Source organism: Lithobates pipiens, unplaced genomic scaffold (assembly GCF_037356315.1).
Source record: "Lithobates pipiens isolate NorthernLeopardFrog02 unplaced genomic scaffold, aLitPip1_a1.2 Scaffold_10, whole genome shotgun sequence".
NCBI classification, from domain to species: domain Eukaryota; kingdom Metazoa; phylum Chordata; class Amphibia; order Anura; family Ranidae; genus Lithobates; species Lithobates pipiens.
This window is the reverse complement of record NW_027507686.1, coordinates 79,873,553-79,888,028: the sequence shown is the minus strand read 5'-3', so window position 1 is coordinate 79,888,028 and position 14,476 is coordinate 79,873,553. Positions and strand designations below refer to the sequence as shown.

The window sequence follows — 14,476 nt, the reverse complement described above, 5'->3', positions numbered from 1 at the left end:
AAAAACAAAACAAAAACAAAGGTCCCACCGAGATTCGAACTCGGATCGCTGGATTCAAAGTCCAGAGTGCTAACCATTACACCATGGAACCTCATACCGCCCAAGTCTTCAAATACAAGCTAAAAATATACTTTGTAACAGTGGCTGTGTAGCGTAAGATCTTTGCTGTGTTACATTTTGGTACTAGATATAGCGTGACAATTTTCCCTTTAAAGAGATATAGCAGTGAAATCTGCCTATGTGAAGAGGTGAGAGAGACATTTTCTGTTGGGTGATAGTAAACCTTCCCTTGTGACTGCTATAAGAAGACTTAGAGCCGGTTCACACAGGGGCGACTTAGCCGCCTGACAAGTCGCACCCCGCTCTGTGCAATGGAACCGTTCTAATCGGAGCGACTCAAGCTCCGACTTAGAAAAAGGTTCCTGTACGACTTTTGGGGCGACTTGCATTGACTTCTATACAGAAGTTGTTTTGCAAATCGCCGCAGTGGTCTCGTTCAGGTCACTTGAGGTAGGCACGCTGTATGTCGTGCTGCCTCAGTGTGAACCGGACCTGAGGGCTGGATAACATCAGGTGCAGAGCATGAACAAGTGCAAAATTGCAAGTCTTTCCACACCACACAAAAATGCGCTGACTTCTGCAGGTGCACGTGGGTTCTGTTAATTCTTAATGGCACCTCTATGCATTTGGCAGAACACTCGTACCCACCAAAACGCAGAGTATCGCAGTACCATGCGGTTTGGTGCAGTGCAATTGTCAAACAAAATTGTCTGCGCTATTTTTGCATGTTTCATTTGAAATTAGTGAACAGCACCTTAAGATGTGAACGAGTCCTTAGGTGGCATGAACTTGGGGTTCAGATAGAATCATAAGTGTTTTGAGGAAGCTAAAAAGTGTGTTGTAGGAAGAGAGTGTGTAATTGGCTAAGGAAGTGGATGCATAGTTTATACCAGGGGTGTCAAACTTCCTAATCGCAGGCCGTATCAGCAGTATCGTTGCCCTCAAAGGGCCAGTTGTATCTGGGGTGTGCTACTTACAGAGTGCAGGGTTCAGGAGTGTTTTATGTACAAAGCTCAGAGGTGTGCTGTGTTCAGAGTGCAGGGTTCAGGAGTGTTTTATGTACAAAGCTCAGAGGTGTGCTGTGTTCAGAGTGCAGGGTTCAGGAGTGTTTTATGTACAGTGCTCAGGGATGTGTTGTGTACAGAGTGCAGGGTTCAGGAGTGTTTTATGAACAGAGCTCAGGGATGTGCTGTGTACAGAGTGCAGGGTTCAGGAGTGTTTTATGTGCAGAGCTCAGGGATGTGATGGGTACAGAGTGCAGGGTTCAGGAGTGTTTTATGTAGAAATCTCAGGGGTGTGCCATTTACAGAGTGCAGGGTCCAGGGGTGTTTTATGTACAGAGCTTAGGGATGTGCTGTGTACAGAATGCAGGGTTCAGGAGTGTTTTATGTACAGAGCTCAGGGGTATGCTGTGTACAGAGTGCAGGGTTTAGGGGTGTGCTATGCACAGTGTGCAACCCCAACCACTTCACCCCCCAGAAAAGCTTTCTTGCATCTCTCTCTGCTACCTGTCTTGGCTCGAGTACCTCTGGGGTGGGGGGCATGGATGCACAGGCCTCAGGTGACGCATCTAGGGGGGCGCCACCAGGGGTTCTGTCGCCCCCACCTGCACTGAGAGTGTCACTGCCGCCCAATTAAGTGTAATGGACAGGCACCTGGCTGCATAGTTTGCCAAATACCAGAGAACCAAATAGGAAGGAGACGGCACAGGTGCACTAGTGCTTAATCACTCTGCACCTCCTGCCTGCTAGGGCCATAGAAAGCTTCAGCATAGGAGAGCCTTCATGGAACTGGAAGTAATTAATTAGGACAACGAGAGGGGTTTGTGTGCAGAAGGCCATGGACTAGGAAAATGGGGTTGGTATGACAAAAAATTGGGGGAGGGGGGCAGGAGGGGGCAGAGAGGCCCTGGATTGAGGGGGGGGGGTGTGGAGGAGGCCCTGGGCTGAGGTGGGGGGTGCAAAGGAGGCCCTGAACTGGTGGGGTTCAGAGGAGGCCCTGTTCAGGGGGGTAGTAAAATAAAAATATCCCAGCACCACTAAATATATAAAGCGTATACTGCTACAAACACTGAAGGTAATGCCAGAACCCTAATGTAAACTAAAGTGAAAATAGTGCTGCGCTATAATAAGGTATACTAAAATTATACACAATGCAATAGTGCATATCATACGGCCAAAACAAAGCAAATCACAAATAAAGTGACAAAGTGCAAAGGTGCCAGTGATAATAAACGAAATAGACATCTGCTAAAAAATTAACAATAAATCAACAACAAACGTCCCTAGTTCCTGATGAATGTTCAATAAAATAAGGTAAGATGTAGTATCATATAATGTCCTTTTCTTCTTGAAATAAAAACTGTAAAAAAAAAAAAAAACATCAGCTATGTCCGTAAGGTGTGTAGCACTAACCCTCGAAGGAGCTGCTGGCTACCTTTGGGCTTACCGTTACCTTCCGTTCTCCTTGTTGCACGTCTAGGGGGATGTCCCATGGTAGATGGCCCAGTAACTTGAGACTGACAATAGATCCACTTGAATGGATTTTATTTGCAAAACTCAGACAATTGAACAGTCTTTCAACTTGAGGTCAGAGGGTTAGAAAGGAAGTTCAGGTACTCTTAATGTCAAAGTCAAAAACATCGAAGAACTTGCTTACTTTGACTGCATCCAGAGAATAGCCATTCGCAGCTGGATGGTCTCAGGTTGGACAGTCCCTCTCTCACAAGGCCTATCAGCCAACTTGGTGCTCATTCAGGAACAAGTCTTTGCCACAGACCTTGTTGTAGAAATGTACAAGATAATGTCTCTGTCACAGACGTTATAAAACCTATAGGAAAATTAAGCTTTAGAACACTTGTAGAATACCTGGATCTTTTAGCCTGCTTGGCGATATCCACAAGACTGGATTCTCTCAGTTACTCAGTCCTTCCAGGCTCTTGCTAAGAAAACCAACCTGTATGTGGTGTTCTTCTGAAGAGTCCTCCTCTGAAATTCTTGAAGTACATTGGGTCTCTCCCGAACCGGAGATGGCACCCAACCACCTCAGAATCTTCCTTTAGTTTCCTTGCCTCGGGCTAGCGAGCCCCGAGACATCAAAGTCGGGTGGTTCGGTACCCCAGGCCATAGCCTTCCTGGGGGCTGGTCAGGAGGACCAGGACCATGCAGTCAGCACATCCTACTGGACCAGAACCCCGAACCACGTGACGCCAGCATCTTAAGTATCCTCTCCCAGAAAACACAGCAAGAGCGCCCCTCCCACTGCACTGGCTCCGAGAGAGAGTAACTTAAGCACCTAACCAGACCATAGTTCCTTGCCTGCCAGAAGAGACAGTGCCCCCTGTGGCCAGGCTGAACATCTCACAGTCCAGTCAGACTAATGCTAAGGCCCAATTTAGATAATCACATCCAAACCAAACTGAAGTTTAGGCAACTTTAACTTAAGGAAAAACCGCATAGCGTGTGCTCTTCAGGAGCCGCCGCTACACACTCCCCCTGCTTATTTAGACGATGTCCCCATTGTCTGGGAAAGACAGGAAAAAAGAAACCCAGAGTTAACAACTAGTTCTACCAAAAAAAAAACCTTAGAGTACCTGAATGGTTTGGGTGGGAATGGGGAAAAAGGGAAGGAAACCATAAAATTCCTGTATTGTGTAAAGACATAGTTGAGCATAAAATTATTATACATTAAGGTTACCACCCAAGCCTTTCTATCTAACCCACCCATTCTCCAGTGGTTTGATAGGCTCTCCGGTGAATCCTGGAAAAGACAAAAAAACATATATACAGTACACTATACATACACTATTAGAAGGCAGGATTCCATACAATCTCCATGGATTCCTCTCTAAACTCTAAAACGTTTGAAACTTTTAAAACTCCCTTTTTTTTTTTCTTCTGTAATGCAGTGTTAATTGCGCCGACTCATGCCACCTAGTGGTATGCATTGCTGAAGTGCAGTCTCTAAATTAAAACAGGTTAAATATTCTTGACACGGTGGATGTTCCATTCTCTGTGTAACTGGCTCTGTCTAACTACCCCATAGTTCAGTAGCCTCAAGAAAATTTGAAAAGAGGCAAAGACCAAGAGAAACCCTTCTTGCAAGTCTTGACTCAGGAACAGTTCACCAGTAGAAACGGGGATCAGGCAACATTAAATCTTTCCCCTGTGCATCCACAATAGTAATAAAGTACATGGCACTGTCTTTATCCGGTCTGCAGATCACAACTTTGTCCTCAGAAATGTGCCGACCGTAGCTCCATTGCCGTAGATATCTGACAAACCGTTCATAATGCTCCGGTGAGAAACCTTTTTCCGAAGCGGCTTTGGTACTTTTAAATATCTCCAAACATCGTCCTCGTACCATGCCTCACGGTTCTTTTCAATAAGGGTCATAATGTCCCTTGGAACATAGGGGAATTCCAACCCGTATTCACTAGCTACTCTCTTGTGAAGAAGTCTCTGTGACCTTACAAGTCTCGGTAATGCATGGGCACTTCGTTCCCCGGGTAGTATGCAGGAGTTTGGAGACCGTTGTTCCAACTTGGCAGAGTCCCTTTTAAGTGTGGGCAAATTCACAGGTTTAGGGAGAGTCACATTTACCGTGATGAGGTTTTCCGCACTCCGTGTTCCATCCCCTGAGGTTAGAGATAGCCAGTCCAAAACATCTGTACAAGTGGCGGCTACATCATCCCCTCCAGCCCACAGCATCTCCTGAGACAATGTCCCCAAAATTCCTGATCTTCCGTATCCGACAAAGACTCTAACTCCGAATCTCTATATTCCTCTGCCGGTAAATAATTTACTAAAGGTGTACTCACAGTCAGACTTTTTCCCAAAGCAACCTTCTTCCGCCAATTGGATCCAGTAGGACTCGGTGGTGGTCCTCCATTCCGGGAAGACTTTGTGCGCCCCACTTTCTCCAAAGGAGGCATAGTGATTTCAGTAACAGTAGTAGAAGCAGTGTCCATCTGCTCCAAAGTAGTTTCCTCTGCAGTCTCAGTGGTAGACGCAGTGGCATCTCTCTCTGGGATGTCAACGACAACAGGTGTCACCGCGGTGGAAGGCCTCACCAGAGGGGCGAAGATGGCCGACTCCTCGGTTGTAAAGCCCATGGCCCAGTCCACGCGGTTGGCCCTTGGCAATGTGACTGACTGCTCCACTTTAAAAGTGTACTCCCCACACCTGGCGAACGGTCGAGGGTTGGCGACCAGACCGTCGCACTTCCACACAACATGCCCAGGCCCTCGACATCTCCAGCGGTGTATAGTATGAACCGTCCCTGCGGCAGCAGGCAAATGCCCGTGTCTGTGAGCACGGTACCGGGCAGCTGCATACCTGCGGAACCCTTTGCAATAGGCATCCTGGGTCCTGACACAGACTGCATACCCGGAGCATGGTACATTCTTAAGGAAAAATAAAATCTTCTCTCCAACACTCCGAGAGATAATCAACCAGTCTTTTCCTCTTTCTGCAACACACTCTCACGCGGTGCCTCATGCAGGGAAGAACAACTCAGGCATCTCCCACTGGGATGCTTGGGTTGCACAACTTTGCGGGCTTTTCGGCAAGGGCTCCTCCCAGGCTTATGCACCTGCAGACTTAAAAGGAAAGGTCATAGTTTCATAGTTTCATAGTTAGTAAGGTTGAATAAAGACACCAGTCCATCCAGTTCAACCTGAGTGAGTGTCTACAATTGCCCCTATCCCTGTACATTGAACACTCAAATCGGTCCCTACCCTCAAGGAGCCCACAATCCAAGGTCCCCATTCATATACTAGGGCCAATTTTGGACAGAAGCCAATTAACCTAACTGCATGTCTTTGTCATTTGTAATAACATTCAGTTACTTTTTGTTTATTTGTTATTTTTTTCTTTCCCATGAAAGTGGAGTTAACATTTTAAGCAAGGAACCCTTACAGAGGAAAAACTTATTGCAAAAAATAATGGCCTAAGATAGGATCTTTTGAAACAACCGAATAAAATTGCACACACATTTTCAACAACTTGTCAGGATGGCCGAGCGGTCTAAGGCGCTGCGTTCAGGTCGCAGTCTCCTCTGGAGGCGTGGGTTCGAATCCCACTTCTGACATTAATTTTTTCTTTCCGTCTACAATTTTACAACATTAATTCAGTGTTACAATACAGACGAACTGCATTTTATTGAGACATGACGATAGCGTTCCTTTTTTTGTTAGAGAATGAATTTCCATTAATGCCACTACATTTCCCAGCATGCCTGGCTGTATGTATACCGTTACTTCCGGCAGGCTGTGCGGTGGCGGGAGCGTGTTCCGGGTGAGTGATGGGAGTGTTGGTCTGAAGTTCTATGGAGCAGAGTGGCTGGTTGTATAATATTCGTGTGTCCTTGCCTCAGATATGGCGGAGAGCAGTGCTGCCCCCTGTGCCCGCCTGGAGCTCCATACTCTTTCCTCGGCCGCCCAGGAGCCCCTCCACCTCCTACCATGTGTGATCCAAAGACAGGGCCCGGCCAAAGTCACTGAGTACTTCACCCCGGCCATCAGAGAGGCCTCTGGAGGTAAGTGGGCTGATTGTAGATGGAAGGAGAGGACCTACCGCTGCCCACCTTCCTCTGTAAGAGAAGGGGCACTCCACCCAGTGCACTGACTGTATAGGGGGCCACCTACCTCCACAACACCGGTAAAGTGCCTGCCTTAAGGCCTCATGCACACTGAGTGTTAACAATGCTGCTTTTAGTGGTGGCTGCCTCCTAGGTGCCCATTAAGGATGAGCTCCAGCGTTTTCGCACAGCCCACGTGCAGAACCCGCCAGGAAGTCGGCGCCACCCACTGCCAGTGCATCTAGGAGCAGAGGCGCTTTATCAGAAAAGAAGCTTGAAAATGTGTCTAAACGTGCCTCAATGGTAGGCGCGTTTAACACTCGAGCGTTAATTCATTTCAACGCCCAGAATAAATGTATTCTGGCCAAAGAAATTAGCACCCAAGCGTATACTGTGCCTGAATGCATTTACACGCATCAAGAGTTTTTATTTTTTGCCAAAAGTCAGCTACCAAGAGGTAAGGCATTCAGGAGAGCTGGGCAAACACTCTGTGTGCATAAGGTATTAATCCTTAGACCCCTTTCACACTGGTACACATTGGTACTAAAGCACTGCTTGTTTTAGCAGCGCTTTAGTGCTGTTTAACCACTTCCCGACCAGCGCACGACGATGTACGTCGACAGAATGGCACGGGCAGGCATATTGGCGTACATGTACGTCCAATATTCGTTGCCGCCGTGCCATCGGGAGCGCGCCGCCGGCGGCGCGCTCCCACGCTGGTCGGGACCCCCGTGAGTCCGGTCGCGGGACCCGCGGACTCGATCGCCGCGGGCATCCCCGCGATCGTCTCACGGAGCGGCCGAATGGAGGAAATGCTGTATAAACAAAATTTTTCCATTCTGCCTAGCAACTAGTGACGCTGATCTCTGCTCCATGTGATTGGAGCAGAGATCAGTGTACACTAAATGAAAGCCCAACCCCCCCACAGTTAGTAACACACCCCTAGGAACACTTAACCCCTACACTGCCACCCACTGGTTAACCCTTTCACTGCCAGTGTCATTTACACAGGAATCAGTGCATTTATATAGCAGTGATTACTGTATAAATGACAATGGTCCCAAAAATGTGTCAAAAATGTCCGATGGGTCCCCCACAATGTCGCAGTCACAATAAAAATCGCAGATCGCCGCCATTACTAGTAAAAAAAAAAATAATAAAAAATTATTAATAAAAATGCTATAAAACTATCCCTATTTTGTAAACGCTATAACTTTTGCGCAAACCAATCAATAATCGCTTATTGCGATTTTTTTTTTTTTTTACCAAAAATATGTAGAAGAATACGTATCGGCCTAAACTGAGGGAAAAAAATGTTTTTTTATATATTTTTGGGGGATATTTATTATAACAAAAAGTAAAAAATAATGTGTTTTTTTTTCAAAATTATCGCTCTATTTTTGTTTATAGCGCAAAAAATAAAAACCGCAGGGGTGATCAAATACCACCAAAAGAAAGCTCTATTTGTGGGGAAAAAAGGACGTTAATTTTGTTTGGGAGCCACGTCGCACGACCGCGCAATTGTCAGTTAAAGCGACGCAGTGCCGAATCGCAAAAAGTGGTCTGGTCTTTGACCAGCAAATTGGTCCGGTCTGAAAGTGGTTAAGCAGAGCTTTCTTTGGCTGCTAGCAGGGTGCGTTTAACCACACAAAAGGGGTTAAAAGTGCCTGTGGTGCGATGCTTCCGCAAGTGTTTTTCAAGTGCTTTGGAAGCGCTGCCCATTCATTTCAATGGGCAACACGTTTTGGGAGCACTAAATACAGCACTCCCAAAGATGCTGCTTGCAGGACTTTTCCTAGCATCCTGCAAGCGCACCGCCCCAGTGTGAAAGGTCACACTGAAATTAATGCAACGTGGTTTTCAGGCATTATTTCTAGTGCTAAAATGCATGAAAACCACCTCAGTGTGAAAGGGGTCTTAGGACACACACATGTGCTCAGCCCTGACCACGGGCAGTGCACGTTCATGATCGTGTACACACACGGATGTCAAGTTGGAAGCAGTGACTGTATCCATGCATGATTGGGACTGCTTGTAGGGATTATCTGTGTGGGTAAACCCAGCCCTTGCCACTATATACAGACTCCCTGGGGTTATCCACGTATGTGGTTTAGTGTACCCAGATATTGTACTGGTCTTCCGAAGGTCATTATTGAAAGTTCCTTTGTTTTATTGTGCTGTTTATTATGGGGGATGTCTCCGCTACTATGGATGTTGATACCTCCTTGCATGTTCTTATATACCTTGTAATATTGCTTTGCAATATATTTAATCTATCTTTTTATGGGAGAAAAAAAAACGACTTGACCTTGCATGGTTGTACGCTGTAGTATGCTTGTGTGAACCTGGCCTTAAAGTGGTTCTAAAGGCCAAACATATTTTACCTTCATGCATTCCTTGCATTAACCACTTGAGGACCGCCGTATTGCCATTGTACGTCAGCACAATGGCACAGGCAGGCATAATCACGTACATCTACGTGATTGCCTTCCAGCGGGTGGGGGGTCCCATCGGACCCCCTCCCGCTGGTTACGGCGGTCCGATTCGGTCCAGGAGCGCTCCGTGATGAGGGGATGGCCGTTCGTTTTCGGCCACCCCCTCTGGATCGCTCCTGGCCAATGAGAAGCTTCCTCCCCTGTGTATTGTTTACACAGGAAGGAGGAAGTGATGTCATTCTCCTCGGGGCGGTCTTTTTGACCGGACTACGAGGAGAAGAGTAAAAGTAAGTCTGCACGAACACTACACTGACATGTAGGTACACACAGGCACACAAACCCCCCCCGATCCCCCCCCCGATCGCCCCCCGATCCCCCCCCCGCCCCCCCTCCCCCCCCCAGTCACAGTGTCACTGATTGCATTGATCATTTCTTTACTGATCAATGCATTCAGTGTCAGTTGTGACAGTAAAAACTGTCAGGACAGTTAGTGTTAGGTCCAGGGTAGCCCCCTATCACCCCCCAATAAAGATTTAACCCCCTGATTGCCCCTAGAGTTAACCCTTTCACCCCCTTTTGCCAGTGTCACTAAGCGATCATTTTTCTGATCGCTGCATGTGTCGCTAGGTAGCTAGTTATTTTTTTAGGTTCACCGCCAGGTTTTTATATCGCTAGGTACCCCGATATACTACCCAATAATGTTTTTAACCCCCTGATTGCCGCTAGTTAACCCTTTCACCCCCTTTTGCCAGTGTCACTAAGCGATCGTTTTTCTGATCGCTGCATTAGTGTCGCTACAGTCGCTAGGTAGCTAGTTATTTTTTTAGGTTCACCGCCAGGTTTTTATAGCGCTAGGTACCCCGATATACTACCCAATAATGTTTTTAACCCCCTGATTGCCGCTAGTTAACCCTTTCACCCCCTTTTGCCAGTGTCACTAAGCGATCATTTTTCTGATCGCTGCATGTGTCGCTAGGTAGCTAGTTATTTTTTTAGGTTCACCGCCAGGTTTTTATATCGCTAGGTACCCCGATATACTACCCAATAATGTTTTTAACCCCCTGATTGCCGCTAGTTAACCCTTTCACCCCCTTTTGCCAGTGTCACTAAGCGATCGTTTTTCTGATCGCTGCATTAGTGTCGCTACAGTCGCTAGGTAGCTAGTTATTTTTTTAGGTTCACCGCCAGGTTTTTATAGCGCTAGGTACCCCGATATACTACCCAATAATGGTTTTAACCCCCTGATTTCCGCTAGTTAACCCTTTCACCCCCTTTTGCCAGTGTCACTAAGCGATAATTTTTCTGAATGCTGCATCAGTGTCGCTAGTGTCGCTAGGTAGCTAGTTAACTAGGCTCCCAAAAAGTCCCCCACATGTGGTATCCCCGTACTCGGGAGAAGCAGCAGAATTTATTTTGTGGTGTAATTTGACTTCTGCCCATAGCATGTGTGAGCAATATATCATTTAGTGACAACTTTGTGCAAAAAAAAAAAAGTTTGTAATATTCCCGCAACTTTTGGCAAAATATAAAATATTCCATGGACTCAACATGCCTCTCAGTAAATAGCTTGGGGTGTCTACTTTCCAAAATGGGGTCATTTGGGGGGGTTTTGTGCTATTTTGGCATTTTATGGCCTTCGAAACTGTGATAGGTAGTGAGGAGTTAAATCAAAAATTTGCACCCTTAGAAATCCTGAAGGTGGTGATTGGTTTTCGGGGTGCCGTGCGCGACTAGACTCCCAAAAAGTCCCACACATGTGGTATCCCCGTACTCGGGAGAAGCAGCAGAATGTATTTTGGGGTGTCATTTCACATATAACCATGGCATGTGTGAGCAATATATCATTTAGTGACAACTTTTTGTAAAAAAAATTTTTTTTTTTTTTTTTTGTCATTATTCAATCCCTTAGGACAAAAAAAATAAATATTCAATGGGCTCAACATACCCATCAGCAATTTCCTTGGGGTGTCTACTTTCCAAAATGGGGTCATTTGGGGGGGATTTGTACTGCCCTGCCATTTTAGCACCTCAAGAAATGAGATCGGCAGTCATAAATTAAAAGCTGTGTAAATTCCAGAAAATGTACTCTAGTTTGTAGACGCTATAACTTTTGCGCAAACCAAAAAATATACGCTTATTGACATTTTTTTTACTAAAGACATGTGGCTGAATAAATTTTGCCCTCAATGTATGACTAAAATTTAGTTTATTCGATTTTTCTTATAACAAAAAGAAGAAAATATCTTTTTTTTTCAAAATTTTCGCTCTTTTTCCATTTATATCGCAAAAAAAAAAAATCGCAGAGGCAATCAAATACCATCAAAAGAAAGCTCTATTTGTGGGAAGAAAAGGACGCAAATTTCGTTTGGGTGCAATATTGCATGACCGCGCAATTACCAGTTAAAGCAGCGCAGTGCGAAATTGCAAAAAGACCTCTGGTCCTTAAGGTGTTTATTGGTCCGGAGCTGAAGTGGTTAAAGTGGTTCTAAAGGCAGAAGGTTTTTTATTTTATTTTAGAGAAAGTAAAGTATTCCTCTTTAATTGTACCTATAGGTAAGCCAAGGTTGATCCAATGATGTTGCAGGAGAGCATCGACTGTTTGGGACTCTCCCTCCTGATTACCCAAGACACTGCAGTGTGTGTCATTGGCTACTAGTGCTGTCAATTAAAGTTAGTGAGCCAATGAGGAGAGGAGTCTGATGAAACCAAGGTTGAACTTTTCAGCCAAAATTCCCAAAGGATATGTTTGGCACAAAAACAACACTGCACATCACAAAAAGAGCACCATACCCACTAGAGGTTGACCAATATATTGGCCGATATTTGGCCATTTTGGAGAAATCGGCATCAGACGATTTATTATCCAAATTAGGCCGATATTGAACACTGGCCGTACCTCTGCCAGCAGAGTGTGGGGTCCTCCTCCCTTCTCCACACTCTGTTGGCAGAGCAGCGCCACGGTTTGTGAAACTGTATAGAGTGTGAGGAGCTGTCAAAATTGAGGTTGGCTGTCGGGGGTGGGCGGGACCCAGCTATCCAACACCACCCAATGGGATGGGAGCTGGGCGGGCCGCTACGTGTATGTGGCCATGCGGCCATGCTCCTTTCTTAAACAGCCCAATCATTGGATGGATAGCTGCTGGATCCCGCCCACCTCCAACATCACGCTGAATTTTGTCAGCTCCTCTCTCTCTATACAGTTTCACACACCGTGACGCTGCAGAGAGCATTCAGTTTCACAGTTACACTATCGACTGTGAAACCTGCCAGTGCCAATTAGTGCCACCTGCCAGTGGCGTCAGTCAGTGCCAACCTGTGCCACTTGCCAGTGTCACCTGTCAGTGCCTACCAGTGCCACCTGCCAAAAAAGAAAGAAAGAATCAGCCGCAAAAATCAGCATCATATATATCGGCCATCAGCCACCCCGATTTCTAAATATTGGCATTGGCCAGAGAAAAACCCATATCGGTCAACCTCTAATACCCACAGTGAAGCATGGTGGTAGCAGCATCATGCTTTGGGGCTTTTCTTTAGCTGGGAGCCTTGGCCTTAGTCAAGGTAGCGGGAAATATGAACAGTTCCAAATACCAGTTAATATTGGCACAAAACTTTCAGGCTTCTGCTACAATGACAAGATCCAAAGCATGCATCCAAATCAACAAAGGAATGGCTTTGCCAGAAGAATAATGTTTTGGAATATAAAAGAGAATATTCCTGCGCCTAATCAAAGAGTAATCTAATTGTTGCACCGCTGCACACACTGAAATGGGGTACTTGAACCCCAATTGGAGAAGACAAAAGGTAAAAAGGTAGTGGTGCGCGGTACTATGGTGAAGAATCTAGTTAAAACAGGTTTAATATATTCAATAGGTACTCAAAAGATTAGAAGATAAATGTAATATCGTCTCCACTACAGGTAATAAATGGAACGTAGAAAAAGAAAAGACAATATATGTATATAAAAAAAAAATATATATATATATATATATATATATATATATATATATATATATATATATATATATATATATATATAATATAGTGAGGGACCCTCACTCCTATGCGTAGTAGTATTTTGAGTGGTAGACAAATGGATAAGAAAAACAATTAATGATAAATAAGACTGGTGGTCCCAATGCGATTTTTTTTTTTTTTTAGGTAGCAGAGTTGCATAAAGTGGCAGTGCTGAATGTAAAGAAGGTCCGTGAAAATAACTACTACTGTATTTGTTTCAGTGACTAAAGTACTATACATAAAATAGTGGACGAAATAAAAAATATATAAAGTGAATCACCATGCGATTTGTTAAAAATGACGAAAAACGCATACAAAATGCTAGTGCTGAACAATAAATAGATCTGAAAAGAAAATCTGCTAAGTCAAAGTATATGTGTAACAGTGTACAAAAGTAATCATTAGCTAGATAAGGCAAAAGATGTAAGTAATGCTTGCCTTGTGACTAAAGAAATCGCATATGGTGTTAAAGCCAAGGGAGGGTTAAGCAAAGTGACTCTGTGCGGGTGTCTTTATACCATAGACTTAAATATCGGTGCAATGCACTAAATTGAATCATACAATCAAAGAAAATAAATCAAATTGTTGAATCAAAACAAAAACGCATAAACGATCCAAGTGTTGGTGAGAGGGAAACAACCCTCTGGGAATAATCCAAAACAGAAGGAAAAAGGTGCACAGTGTTTGAAGCTATAAAAAAACAACAATGGAACAGTAATCCTAGTTAAAATTGTCCATTCAGCTGGTGCAACAACAAGTGGCGATTAGCCCAAAATCGCATGTAACAAGACAGTCGCCTGCAATGCTGGTGCTTAAAATATATGTGCACTATAAGGTAGAGATTTAAACAGTGATAATGGTGATGGTGGATATCTCCCACGTGGTCCTGTGTAATCAGAATATGGGTGTCCCCTTACCTTACAGCTGTAAGGTAACAGCATATGGTATATGTATCCTCAGGGTTCCTGGTGGTCCTTATCCCTCGAGGTCCTATTCACGTGTCCCCGGGTCCTGGCGTCTCCTGCCTACTGTGCCGTATTGGGCTCTGTAAGTGGTCCCTCGGCGGTACTTCAGCGTGGGGGGGGGAATTGGTGGTATACCTCGGCGGTTTTATGCAAGGGGTTAAACAGATAAGGAGGAAGGGAGCCCCATAGTATAGTATTTTTCAACAGTATTGAAATTTATTTATAAAAACAGCTTTGGTACTCACAAACAGACAGAGTTTTTGTATGGTGTATAAACGATCCCCTGATGAAGTCACGTGACCGTGACGAACACTAGTCGGGACGCTACCGGAAGTGATGCAATCGAGCTCGAGGCTCATTTATACACCATACAAAAACTCTTTCTGTTTGTGAGTACCAAAGCTGTTTTTATAAATAAATTTC

At 45.0% G+C, this 14,476-nt stretch overlaps 1 protein-coding gene and 2 non-coding genes across 3 annotated transcripts in view; 2 read left to right on the top strand and 1 right to left on the bottom strand.

Annotated features, from left to right (window-relative positions):
- Positions 1 to 19: 19 nt before the first annotated feature.
- Positions 20 to 91, bottom strand: TRNAQ-UUG (transfer RNA glutamine (anticodon UUG)). Its single transcript has one exon. It is a non-coding gene; the product is annotated as a tRNA-Gln (tRNA).
- A 5,976-nt stretch (positions 92 to 6,067) lies between these two features.
- Positions 6,068 to 6,150, top strand: TRNAL-CAG (transfer RNA leucine (anticodon CAG)). Its single transcript has one exon. It is a non-coding gene; the product is annotated as a tRNA-Leu (tRNA).
- Positions 6,151 to 6,362: 212 nt separating this feature from the next.
- The window catches only part of RNASEH2C (ribonuclease H2 subunit C), a 30,381-nt gene continuing 22,267 nt past the window's right edge, over positions 6,363 to 14,476 (top strand). The window contains exon 1 of the mRNA XM_077456128.1: positions 6,363 to 6,597. Within this exon, the coding sequence (XP_077312254.1) occupies positions 6,438 to 6,597 (160 nt within the window). The 5' untranslated portion in view covers positions 6,363 to 6,437. The remainder of the gene's footprint in view (positions 6,598 to 14,476) is intronic.